Source organism: Momordica charantia (assembly GCF_013281855.1).
Source record: "Momordica charantia cultivar OHB3-1 chromosome 6 unlocalized genomic scaffold, Mcharantia_2.0 BLBB01000006.1, whole genome shotgun sequence".
In the NCBI taxonomy this organism is placed as follows: domain Eukaryota; kingdom Viridiplantae; phylum Streptophyta; class Magnoliopsida; order Cucurbitales; family Cucurbitaceae; genus Momordica; species Momordica charantia.
Window position 1 is genome coordinate 865687 of NW_028275164.1, and position 12702 is coordinate 878388.

A 12702-nucleotide genomic window follows, 5' to 3' on the forward strand; every position below is an offset into this window, starting at 1 on the left:
ATGTTAAAACAACACATAATTAACCAAAGAAAAGGTGGATAGGCATGTTCATCATGAATCACGTGTTCGGCATGGCTTAAAAAAATCGCACATCAGTACCTCAATACATCCAAGAATCAATCTAAATGCAAGAAAGTTGGACGTTTTTTTTTAAATATTTGTAAATAAACAATTTTGTCTTCACTACCGTTGAATATACTAAGAGAAAGAAACACAAAAATAAAGATTTTAAAAAAAAATTGAATGATTGAGTTCTAAAATTTGGTCCTTGTCTTGTCAATGGGTCAAGTTTTTTTTAAAAAAGTAATTCTTGACTTATTCTGTATAAATAAAATAGTAAAATGTAAATTTCGTATCATTCAAAGAAAACAAAGTGAATTTTTTACTTGGAAAGAAAAGAAAAAGGAAAATTATAAGAAATTTATCCACGCGACACGAGACGAGGCGAAGGCGAATCAGTCCTCTCGGCGATAGGCGACGAGAGATGGAAATTAGAGTTTGGAAAATTGAAAATACAAATTTTTTTATTATTAAATTTCACCCTGTCCAGTGTCCCTGACCCGCCGCTTGAGGCTACCAATAGACACTACCAAGGACAAGGAGGCGGCGGCTGCGGCTCCGCTCTGTTCCTATTTTCTCCTTAACCCACCCTCTGAAAATCGTCGAATTCCTTCTCTGCTCAAGAATTTTCCTCATGGGTATTCATCAAATGTACTTCAAATTCAATTGCCTCGCAAATGGATTGGTAGACTCGGTACTGGACTTGGCTGCTTAACCTTTTTTCTCTTTCTTGGACATGTCTGTCAAATTCGCTTCTTTTTCTTGCTCGCTTCCTTCTCTTCCTTCACCTTCTGACACCCGGAGAAGCTTACAGGTGATTTTCGGTCTTGCTCATTTGTTAATGCTTTCTCTGTAAACTGATGTTTCAACATTGTTCTTGTGAATGAGAACCCTCGTTTCTTTGTTTTAATTTTATTGTTTTCTTTCTCTCATGGGCGTGGAGTGAGAGAAGTAGTTGCTGCTGTGGTTTTAAATGTATTTCGAAGCAGACACAAATTAGGCTTAGAAAGCCATGGTAAATTTAATAGCACAGTAAGCAAACATAAGCTAGGTTTAGGATTTTGCTCAGGCGTGCTCTGGTGTTATCTTTATCAAGAATCTAGAATGGCTTGGGTTCCAAACCTTTTGATATGCGGTCTTGCTATTCTTTGTTTGCATTCGAAGGTCTTGTGCCTGTGTTATCGAGTCACTTTATTTGGAAAAGAGGTCGGTATACGGTGTGAATGGTTGAGTTGATGACTTTGCTTTGATCTCTTCGACTAAACTTGAAGGAGACTTCAATCATTCAACTTTAGCTGACAGCCATCCGGATATGATATCTTTTTTGAGGATCTTGTTATCTCTAACCTTTTACTTTGACTTCTACGACTAGTGAGGGGATTCCGGTTTGAAAATGTTATGATATTGAAATTGTTGTTGTCACTTTATGCGCTATATGAACTGTTCAATTTTTTTCTTAAATATATTATTTGATTTGATGGGCTCTGTGTTTTTGTTTTGGTTTTCAGCTGAGTTTGTCACAAGGATTATATGGTAGCCAGCAACATAATTTCCAGAGGCTAACATTTGCTAAAGGTAGGTTTTCCTTATATTTTCTTGTATTTATAAATTCCTATTATAACATGCAATTAAAGCTTTATTCTGACCCTCAGGTTGTTTCCTTATATACACAATGGCTATAAAATGGGCCATCTGGTTTCTATTTTCTAGACTTCTCATAGCCACCACCATATCTATTATTAGTTATCTGTTCACACTGTGGGTTACCTGGTGAGATATGCCTATTGTGATATATTTCCCCAGACTGTCTATTTTGATCAAGTCCAATGCTTTTGATGTTTTTTCCTACTCCTAAATGATATGTTTCTTGGTTTGCTTTTGGAATTGTGGATAGTTGAATCAATCAAGTTAGTGCATGGATCGCTGAAGTCTTGGAGAGGATTCCCAAAGAGGCAAAATGTTCTCTCTGCTATTTCAGAGGACCAGTCGACTCTATGCAGCGAGTTAGTTGATCCAGAGCAAGTAAATCAGCATCCCACTGATGAAGATATCTCTCTTGAGAACAATTCCTTTTTATATTATGAGGGTACTGGTGGGAAACCCGGGTTTATCTCATTTTACAACCATTCTTATAAAGAAGGAAATCGGGTTCCTTTGTCTAGCACACAAAGAAATGAATACAATTTCTTATGGTTTGTTGGTCCTGCTGTCCTCGTAGCCTCTTTCATTTTCCCCTCTCTTTATCTGCGGAAAATACTTTCAAATATTTTTGAGGACTCTCTGCTGACAGGTCGGTACACTTTCTTTTATCCATAGTCTCTTTACTATGTTAGTTTATTTATGTATACTAAGTAATATTTCCTGTGTGTGAACATGCTCCTTATCAGCAAAGCCAATACAGGCCAAAGGAGACATTTTAGATGGACCATCTAATATGGCTCTTTTTTGTGTTTATGTACAAAAGCAATGGAGTTAAGATGTTTTCAAATTCATTCATTCTTCCAGAATATTCAGGGCAATGGAGATTGTAGTAGGCACTACTCTTAGATCTTAAAGGAGTTTTGTGATTTCTTAAAAAGTTTCATGCTCTGTTAAATATGAAATTTATTTGCTCATGCTAAATATTTATTCGATGAAACTTTGTTTCTGTTGGAATTTTACTTGGCGTTTGAGATCCTCCATTGTAAACAAACTATCTTCTGATTGCAGACTTCCTTATATTGTTCTTCACGGAAGCACTGTTCTATTGTGGTGTTGCGGTGTTTCTTTTCTTAATAGACTGTTCAAGGAGGCCTACTGAACCCGATACTGTGAAAAACTATTATGAAACCCTGTCTAATCAATTTGGACAGAGGATCTCTTCTGTAGCCACCTTAGTACTCAGTTTAATAATACCTATGGTCACTATGGGATTAGTGTGGCCATGGACCGGCCCTGCGGCATCTGCAACTCTTGCACCTTACCTTGTTGGCATTGTTGTCCAATTTGCATTTGAACAGTATGCACGGCGCAAGAAATCGCCTTCATGGCCTGTAATTCCAGTTGTCTTTCAAGTAAGAACATTCGTATCTCATCATTAGTTACTGTATACGAAAATTTGTATTAGTTTATCATTACCAGTGATTATATATAATTTATAATTCCTTTTGTTAATCTTATTCATCCAATATCCTTGCGATTGAATTTAAGAGATCTTGTTAAACAGGTTTATAGATTGCATCAACTCAATAGAGCAGCTCAACTGGTGACAGCACTATCATTTACCATAAAAGGAGCTGAAATGACCCCACACAACTTGGCAATAAACAGCTCTCTAGGTACTCTGTTGAATGTTCTTCAAGGTCTCGGGATAATATGCATTTGGTCTCTCTCCAGCTTTCTTATGAGGTATTTCCCGTCAAATGCTACGACGATGCAATGAATGCTATGATGATTAGTGAGTTCAAAAGGACCAAACTGCAGTGAACATAATAAATTGTGGACCTGATTTTCTGTGCTCGTTCTTCTGCTACACCGCTGTCGATGAATTGAATGTCCATTGAAACATATTGCTCTGTGACTGCAAGTTGAAATGCTAATGTGGGAACTTGTGGATGATGATGATATGATAAAGAGAGAATGAAAGATTGAAGAAGATGGTGAATGTTCCTGTGCTTTTTATACTGTTTCTTTTCCTTTGAACGAACAGGCTTCTTATGGTTTGCAGAAAGAAGAAAATTTTTAGTACCCCCTTCTCTTCTTCATTCAGACCCCGTTTGGAACAATTCACAACGCTTCATATTTGTGAAATCGTGTTAGGAACTTCATTTTGGATGTGAGGATGGAATGTGAGCGTATTGTTGTGTTTCATGAAAAGTAACGGTCTATGTTCTTTATATAGAGTTTAACATGTGAGAATGAGAATTCGAAATTCCGACTTACCTTTTGGTTGAAGATATATGCTTTAGCTCATGTTGATAAGTATGGTTTGTGTTACTTGTAAGTGGAGCAACTGTAAAGTCAATCTGTCATGGCCATATAGTATTTCTGTTGCTGTTATTATACTATCATATAAGTTAGTTTGTAGGGTACAGGAATTATATTCTCCTAAACTACTTTTCTTCATTTTGTTCGTTTCTAACTAGATTTGAATCGTATATTTTGTTTTATATATGCTTGGAATCAATTCCATCAAAATTCTTCAGCAAATTTTGTTGGAGAATGAGCCTTCTGTGGTCTAGGGTTAACATTATTATACTGGATTTTTGTGCCTTTTCTGGAGATTCTAGTATCAGGTTTTTAGGTTCACAAAATCAAAGTTTTGTCCAACAATTTGTTTATTTAAATGGAGAATATGTTAAGTTCATGAAGAAAAAAAAATCATTAAAAAAAATCATAATAGTTATTGAGAAAAATAGTGAAATTGACAATTCCCAACTATATTATATCTTTTGAAATTATTTATCTTTTATTAGTACAAATTATTTTTCTATTTACTATTTTAATCATTGATTTTTATGAAATTTAATTGATTTATATCAATTTTTAAACTTGAATTTCCTCACATTTAAATGTTTAATTTGTGTTCTAAAAAAATAATAAAATAACTTGCAACCCTCGTGACAGTAATATTGTATTCTAAAAAGGAAAACTTTGCACTACAAATTATTTTGGATTTGTGGTTAATATTTATTATTTGTTCAACATCTAAATACAATTTTAATACTTTATTATTTTTTTAGATAACAATTTTAGTATTTATACTTTCAACTTTAGTTTTTTTAGTATAATATGTTAGGGGTAGAAGATCGAATTCACAACTTGATTGGAAATATATGTCAATTACTACTGAACTATGCTCGCTTTGAATTCAACTTTAGTTCTATACTTTTAAATTATTCATTTTGATTTTCAGATTATCAACTTTTGTTCATTTTAATCCATATACAAAACATCTTTAAAAATACAATCATTTTAATCACCATTTTCAATCATGATTTTATAATATCGTATTAAAATTGTGATTAAAAAATAAATAAATCAAAAGGATTATTTTCATAATGTATCAAGATTTAAAATAGACAAAACTTAAAATTACAGGGATTAAATTAGACCTTCTAAATGCATAGGAGTAAAAAATGAGTAAAAGTTGTAAGCAGAGAAACCAAAATTATCCTGAACGATTTGGAAAAATGATGTAAAATATGGAAGAGAAACAAAAATCCCTCTCTATAAACGTTCTACAAAAATCGTTTCCTAAGATGCGATTTAACGTATATTTAAAATTAAATCAGTTATTTATTTATTTATTTATTTAAAAAAAAAGGCCGCAAAAGACCAAAGGAGATGAGGAATTGAACTACCACCAACCAACGAACCGTAACAATTCAATGTAAGAAGGAAGACCAAATACGTTATGAGATTGGAGCAAAAGCCCCAATGAACTGGACTAGCCTTCCAAAACAAAAAAGCTTGTTCCACACTCCGCAGAGTAAAAGATCCAATCCAAAAGCCTCTTTCAGGAAACAGAATCCGAAGTTCAAAAACGAAACTAATGATTGGAATGTAAAAGATGTATGCTGAAAAATCTGAAAGAGGAGAACAAAAAAGCTTCGTAAAGCTCTTCCAGAAGCAGCAAACAAAGCAGAGATCATATCAACTACTTTATTAGATCTGTCGATCTGTGCAAAATATGGCCGCCATGTCCACCTTCAAATGTCGCACGCGGATGGAAGTTTTTTGCACGAACAAAAAAATCACCATAAAAAAGAAGAGAAAAAAAAACAAAAGAACAGTCGATCAATCAATCTTAACTGAAGCGAGCTCTAAAAGTCTATCATATACAAGAATGGAAGCGAAAGCGGCGAGGAAAACTAGTTTACACAGATGGCTGAGGAATAAGAACAAGTTTGTGGAGTTTATATAGTGTGAGAGGTGAGGCATTATTGCATTCTAGGGCAAAACATTGGTTTGCTCTGGTAAGGTTTCGGGCAGGTTGCTGCTTCCGAAGATGGGTCATCGCTGAGGCTGCCCCTGCCCGGCCATGTGAATGGTTATGGTGTGACTGAGCAACTTGCCAACTTGCATTTTCTTCTTTTGTTTTTTATATATTTAAATATTTGCTTTGCGTGGGAGAGATTGGACATCCAATCCTTTCCAAACTCATCAACTCCTTCCAAATTTAACTCCTCGATCCGACCGTCCATCGCGGGAATTACCCAAATCAACGATCACCGTTTTCTTTTTATTTATTCGGTTTTAAATACTCCATTTCTAACTAAATAGATTTTTTACTCTAATTTTAAAAAGTTTCAATTTAATTATTTCAATTTTTACATTTTTCAATATCGGTGAATTTTTAAACTAGTTGATTATAAACTTATATGACATGATAACTTAAATTGGTTGATACAAATTTAGAAGATAAATTTGGTTATCTAAAAGACGAAGAGTCGAAATTCTTACAAACTTCTTAGAAATTTGAAGAAGTTAGTTATAAACTCTCTTCTGTTGAGTATCATGTCATATAAATTTATCCTAAATCAATTTTACTATTATGCTTGTAAAAATACAATAAAGATATAATTGAAAAATATTAAAACATAATGTATTACGCTAAAGCTTTTTAAACATCGAGTACTAAAAAATATATTTAACCTTTAAACTTTGTCATGAAACAACTTGATGGTATCCATCACCCAATTTACTAATATATCTTTTTGTATCTCACCACAATATTAATTAATTTTAAAAATCCAAAATTGACTACTTCCGAGGCTACATTTTAAATTCCTTGGTCTAATTAGACTTTCCAAAGTGAAAAATATTAAAGCCCCAAAATCCTCCATTATTGAAAAAATTCGAAAACCTCATTCCTCCAACTTTTCTTCTTCTTCAATCGTTCTGTTTCCGTCCATTCCTTCGTCTACGGCCACCGTCTACATTCCTTCGTCTCCGGCCGCCGTCTACGTTCCTTCGTCTCCGGCCGCCCATCCATTGTTTCCGTTTGTTTATCCTGAGGTTTCTTTTTTGTCGTCGGCCGCCCGTCCATTGTTTCCGTCTGTTTATCCCGAGATTTTTTTTTTGTCATCGGCCGCCCGTCGATCATTCCAGCCCTCCGTTTATCCTGGCCATTGTCTAGTGCAGGAAAGTTTGTATGTTATTTACTTTGTTTGTTAATTGTAGAGGGATACAGTCGTATATACTTTATCTCCATATAAGTGTATGTTATAATTGCTATAATTTATATCACCATTGTTAAGTGTATAGCCGAATATAGTTTATATTTCCATATAACTTAAAAAGTAGTCGGATATAGTTTTTATATATTATATAAAAGTGTATGTTATAATGGCTATATTGTTGAAATTTGGCAAAAAAAAACGATAATAAAATGAAAAAATATTTGTAATAAATTTCACTCTTTAGTAGAATATATTAAGAAGTAAATTAGGTAATTATGAGAATAATTGATTTAAATCCCACAATAATTTAATGTTTACAAAATGAAATTTGGAATATTAATCTTTCGCATTTAAATAAAAGACAAATTATAATAGCAAATTTAATATTTAAAAAAGTTTTAAATTCAGACATCTAAGACCGTAAAATTTATAAATATTAGATCATTTGTGAAAATAAGTTTGCAAAATAAGACTGTCTGCGTGATGGAGAGCCAATACGGTTAAAGACGGCCCATGCATAATGGGCTGTCTGCATCAGGCCCAAATCCCATTCAAATTGACCAAGCCGAAAGAGGAGAGAATCTTATGACAGCCCATCAGGTCCAAAGCCCATTTAAATTGACCAAGCCGAAAGAGGAGAGAATCTTAATCATATGTTTTTCTCTTGAATTCAAATATTTTGATCGAGATTATATATATACCAAGACACGTTTGGAACAACAGGGTGGCATTTCTATCCATTTCTATAGAACAAGGGTGGAAGCTCGCTGAATAGTGCTCATCAATGCTGCTCATCAATAATTAGCACTCCTTCTGTGTCACATACCCCAAATTGTTATACCCAAAAAAAAAAAAAAACTAATTGAACTATATTCTAATCAACTAATAAGTATTTCTTTTAACTTAGAAGCATGATAAATAAATTCAAACCAATTAATTAACAAAAAATATAAATATATAATTACATATCAAAAATAAATTAAGTAAATCATGTTTTATAAAATTTCATCCCCTCATTTCAAACACAAATCATTATTTGACCGAATACAAACTTGCAAATCTACCCTTCACTGTGCACATGATAGAAATTGCCTATAATTTCAAATTTAACAATTCATTTAATTGCCTACAAATTAAATGGCAGTCGAAAAATTCTCAACAAATTTCACAATGTCCAAACAACCGAAACCTAGTGTGTTGATAAACGCAGCAACTTATAAAATGAAAAACAAACCATTTAAGGTCGCTAGAAAAACATTTTTCTCATTTGTGAACAATAAATCCATTTAAGACAGCAACAATGGAAAAGGAGCAGAGAAATGACGGGAAGAAATCTGGACATTGGAAAATCAAAAGAAGCCCTAATAACTTACAAGTTCTGTTGATCACAGTCACAGAACAGGAAAAAGAAAGCAAATACAGGCATCAACTTCAAATCAAATATAGTTCCCATTTTGAAAACCAAAAATTTAAACAATGCATATTTTATATACGAGAAACACTAATAACTAACATGAATGTTAGTATTTTCAGTCATATTACAAGGAGGGTATGTATTTCTGTACAAGTGGGAAATTTTCCGCCACAGGAACCGACACAAAAGGGGGCAAAACACATATCCTAGGAAACTAGTTTAAAGCTTGGGGCAAAACCAAAGGGGTCATGTTGCTGACTGAGAAAAAGGGTCGGCCTTCTATGGGAACTGTTGAAATATTTCTGGTTTCAGCTACAGGGTCATGTTTGTTGTTGTTGTTCTATCCAAGGGGATAAAAAACTTCTTTCAAAAAAAGAAAGGACCAGCAGAATATACAAAATTTATACAATGCCTTCAACCTTGACTGCTTCAAATAATTTGAGCTCATCCAACAGTCGCGAGATCTGGAGTTCTACTTCTTGTATATCGCTCCTAAGTCGTGTGACCTGCACCAGTGACAATCACAGAAATTATCTAATGAATGAGAATAAAATCGTTCAATTTTCGTTGTCTATTTCGCTAGTAACTCAGTTCAATTTTATTGGTAAGAATTGACATAATTCAGTGTCTTTGTAGAAAAAAGTTTCATTTAAAATTCTATTTTCAAAAGCATTTCCAAAATCAATAATACATAACGATGTCATTGGTTCCAGTTGTACCTTGAGATTAAGTTCTTCCTCCCGCTTTTCATACTCTGAACATCTACAGATAAACGAGGAGGAAAATTAGTGCATTTTGAAACTTAAACATGAGACTTCTGCGTTGGATAGAGAAAAAATCTAAACCATCAAATATACTTCCTATCCTATTTACTCACTGTGTCCGAAGCTTCTTATTTTGTTCCAACAAAATCATAGCCTGTTGATCTTTCGGTTGAATAGTATGGACAGACTGCAATGGCAAGAAATAGAACTTAATTAATTTGTTTTCATTAAAAGTTAAAAAAATAACCATGTCCAATTATGTGCATTTGCAACATTATGCAAACAAAAAAAAAAAGAAAAACCAGTGTAGAAACTGATCAACAATTCCTAAGCATAGTTAAAGATGGAAAAAATTTAAAATAGGACCAGCTTAATGGATTTGAAGCTCATATACAGAGATTTGTAATGAGTCAGGTTTAGTAAATTTTCATGAAATATGAAAGAACTGGATTAACATAACAGAAAAGCAAAAACACAGAATAGTTCGTCTTAAGTCCCTTCACCTGTCCATCTTCTACCAAAGCATCTGCCTTTCTCTTCATACATACTCCTGCACCAAGAAAAAGCTTTAGACCTATAGAAAGATGTTAATAAATGTGATGAACAGGTGCCCAATTAACTAGTTACCTTCTCTAGATTTACCCTGTGACTTGGGTATAGATTGTTCAGATCTCCCGTGAGATCCTATTTTACCAACTGGAACTGGAAAGCATTGTGTCGATTTGTGAGAATTCTCTATTCCAGCAGGTACCGTGATGTTGGATGGCATCGCTGAGGTTGCAGAAACCTGAATATGTTTCTTAACCTGATACCCAATGAGTCCGCAATGATAATCCCTGCCAAATAAATAGGCAAAAGTGTGAGGTAACACTAGTACAAACAACGGAAGCCAAGTAACCCATGCCTCCATTATTCAAATCCGAGAAATGAAAAAAGGAAAAATTAATGTTAATAGACAATTTTTTCCCAAATAGCTTACCAATATTCCCTAGTCATCTCCTTCAAACGAGTTTCGAGTTTCTGGAAAAGAGATGTTCTCTCAAAATCTTGTTTATTATGTGTTGGCTCAATAAAATTTGCTTCGAGAACACCTTCAGATATAGATAAATATCAATGACCATCAGCCACAAGTCAAAAAAAAAAAAAAAGGAAATTTAGATAGCAAGTGCCCACCAACAACTCCTCTTGCTCTACCGTCTGAATAGCTCACAACCCTCCAAAATGGCTGCAAATGATATGAAAAGGAACATATTGGTGCATCGGACAAAAAGACAGTTAAAAACATAATACAGTACCATCTACGATAATCCATTGCATTGTACATCATTGAAAGAACCATTTCCAACGAATTGAATTGGAATCCATACATAATGACTAGTTTGTACAAGCTATTTCTGCTTCATAAAAGGTCCATAATCAATTACTTTGTATTTAATTAAAAGAATCATTATCAAAAAATTGTATCAGAACCCAGAAATGACAAGTTTGAAAGTAAAATTTATACGACCACTAATGTATTCCCACAAATGTAAAAAACAGTCCCTATTTCCTCATTCGGTACCATCAAAATTCTTCACATGGCATCAGATTTCCACCCACAATCATTTATAAGACCATACTCAATTTTCAACAAGTAACTAATATATTAATAAGAAAACTATGCAGAAACAAACACACACGCCCATAAAGAAAGAAAGAAAAGAACTTTCTAATGGTTAAAATGAATAGGGAAAGGGGCAGAAATAACGGTACGGTTTTAGGTTAGAAAAAGGTCAACAACAAAAGGTGAAAGTTAACTTACCATAATCAAACGATTTTTGTGGTACACATTAAAACCGTGTATATCGACATGTGGGGCCTCCTTCAGAAACCCAATTGTAGTAACTACCATACCCTGAATAGTTAGAAAAAGAGCTACAATGTAAACAATTGATAAGATGCCATCATCATCATTATTATCTTCAGGGTTTACTTTTAATAAGATATTAAGTAAAAGAGGGTTTTAAAAGATATTAAGTAAAAAAGTAATATGTTTTCTTCGTGTCGTCTTCTTTTTCTTCTTCTCTCTCCTCTTCTTGTTTTTGTTCTTTTCAAGATACACGAGAAATTAAATAGGAACTTGATTTATAATATCAAGAGAGGAAAATACATGAATTTACTAAGCAATTGAGACACTTGGTACTTTCCAAAAACTACGCCCTGATATCTGCCAACTTCATTCTCTTCCCCCATTGTTTATTTATTATCTCTAACTAGTAACTCCAGAAACAAAGCCCAAAAGTATTTTAAAAAATCTTCAGAATTAATTTCTACCATAATAGTAATAATAATAAAGGGCTATATTAATATTATGGTAAAAAATGGAGGACCTTGACTACATTCTTCGAAGCTGTCACTTTCCCTAGTTGATTTGGACGTGATTTGTTGAATACTTTTGGGGTTTCATTGCCACTTAGAAGTGATTTTCAGGCGATGGTGGAGGAGGGGTTTAATCCTCCCTTCTGAGATAAGGGAAGTGTTCTTTGGCAGTCTTGTTTTTTCACTATTTTATCAGATATTTGGCTGGGAAGAGATTGTGTATATTTAATCTCTCTTCAGGCTTTAGTTTCTAAGGTGTTTTGTAATTATCGGTTAGCTGTTTTTTTCTTTTTAGGACTGGAGTCCTTTTCTTGAGGGGTAGTTTCTGTTTACCCATTTTTGTATGCCCTTTGTGTATTCTTTCAAGTATGTTATTAAAAGAAAAAAAAATTTAGGTCTAATTATTCATCAAGCCAAGCCAAAAAATAATATAATATAGAAAACTATGGTTTATGGCAACTCACAAAGAATGTAGTATATGACATGAGATTAACTGTACTCACTACGTTACCCACCTATCAGAAGAGGGAGGGGAGCAACTATGAGACATAAGATAAAGGAAAAAAAAGCATGTTGAAAAGACAATTAATACCTCGACACATCCAGCAGTTTGAGGCTTATACAAAATGTATTCGATGAATTTGAGATCATCAGCAAGATTATGATGCTGAATAACCCGTCCACGCAATACAATTTTGAAATTTTCAGATATCCGCAAATACAAGACTGATAAATATTCCTGGGAAGCACAAAGTGTAAGTACAAAGCTTGTTGTCTATATAAAATGGAACTGTAATATTCCTTTTGCAATTCAAGCTTACACGGAGAGAATATTGCAATCTATTAGCAATGTGCTGTTCATTAACTGCCTTCCGTGCAGAAAGAGCGTCAATTTTTTTTGTATGTCCGCCAATGCAAATGTCCTGCTGCCATCAAGTCAATA

The 12702-nt window shown here is 33.7% G+C and overlaps 2 protein-coding genes across 9 annotated transcripts in view; one reads left to right on the forward strand and one right to left on the reverse strand.

The window, feature by feature from the left end:
• Positions 1 to 472: 472 nt before the first annotated feature.
• Positions 473 to 3980, forward strand: LOC111007252 (uncharacterized). Its single transcript, XM_022279549.2, has 5 exons — positions 473 to 874; positions 1569 to 1635; positions 1955 to 2350; positions 2770 to 3113; positions 3266 to 3980. The coding sequence occupies exons 1-5, from the start codon at positions 797 to 799 to the stop codon at positions 3479 to 3481; spliced, it is 1101 nt and encodes a 366-aa protein (XP_022135241.1). The 5' UTR covers positions 473 to 796; the 3' UTR covers positions 3482 to 3980.
• Positions 3981 to 8691: 4711 nt separating this feature from the next.
• Positions 8692 to 12702, reverse strand: part of DMS11 (Histidine kinase-, DNA gyrase B-, and HSP90-like ATPase family protein) — a 28210-nt gene continuing 24199 nt past the window's right edge. For 7 of the 8 annotated variants that reach the window (XM_088124922.1, XM_088124921.1, XM_088124923.1 and 4 more), the window contains 11 exons: positions 12581 to 12682; positions 12352 to 12498; positions 12224 to 12274; positions 11203 to 11295; positions 10575 to 10626; positions 10381 to 10492; positions 10029 to 10237; positions 9905 to 9951; positions 9515 to 9588; positions 9357 to 9399; positions 8692 to 9143 (listed from right to left, as the gene is read on the reverse strand). In XM_088124922.1, the coding sequence (XP_087981048.1) occupies positions 9039 to 9143; positions 9357 to 9399; positions 9515 to 9588; positions 9905 to 9951; positions 10029 to 10237; positions 10381 to 10492; positions 10575 to 10626; positions 11203 to 11295; positions 12224 to 12274; positions 12352 to 12498; positions 12581 to 12682 (1035 nt within the window). In that variant the 3' untranslated portion in view covers positions 8692 to 9038. The remainder of the gene's footprint in view (positions 9144 to 9356; positions 9400 to 9514; positions 9589 to 9904; positions 9952 to 10028; positions 10238 to 10380; positions 10493 to 10574; positions 10627 to 11202; positions 11296 to 12223; positions 12275 to 12351; positions 12499 to 12580; positions 12683 to 12702) is intronic. The other variant, XM_088124918.1, reaches the window with a different exon arrangement.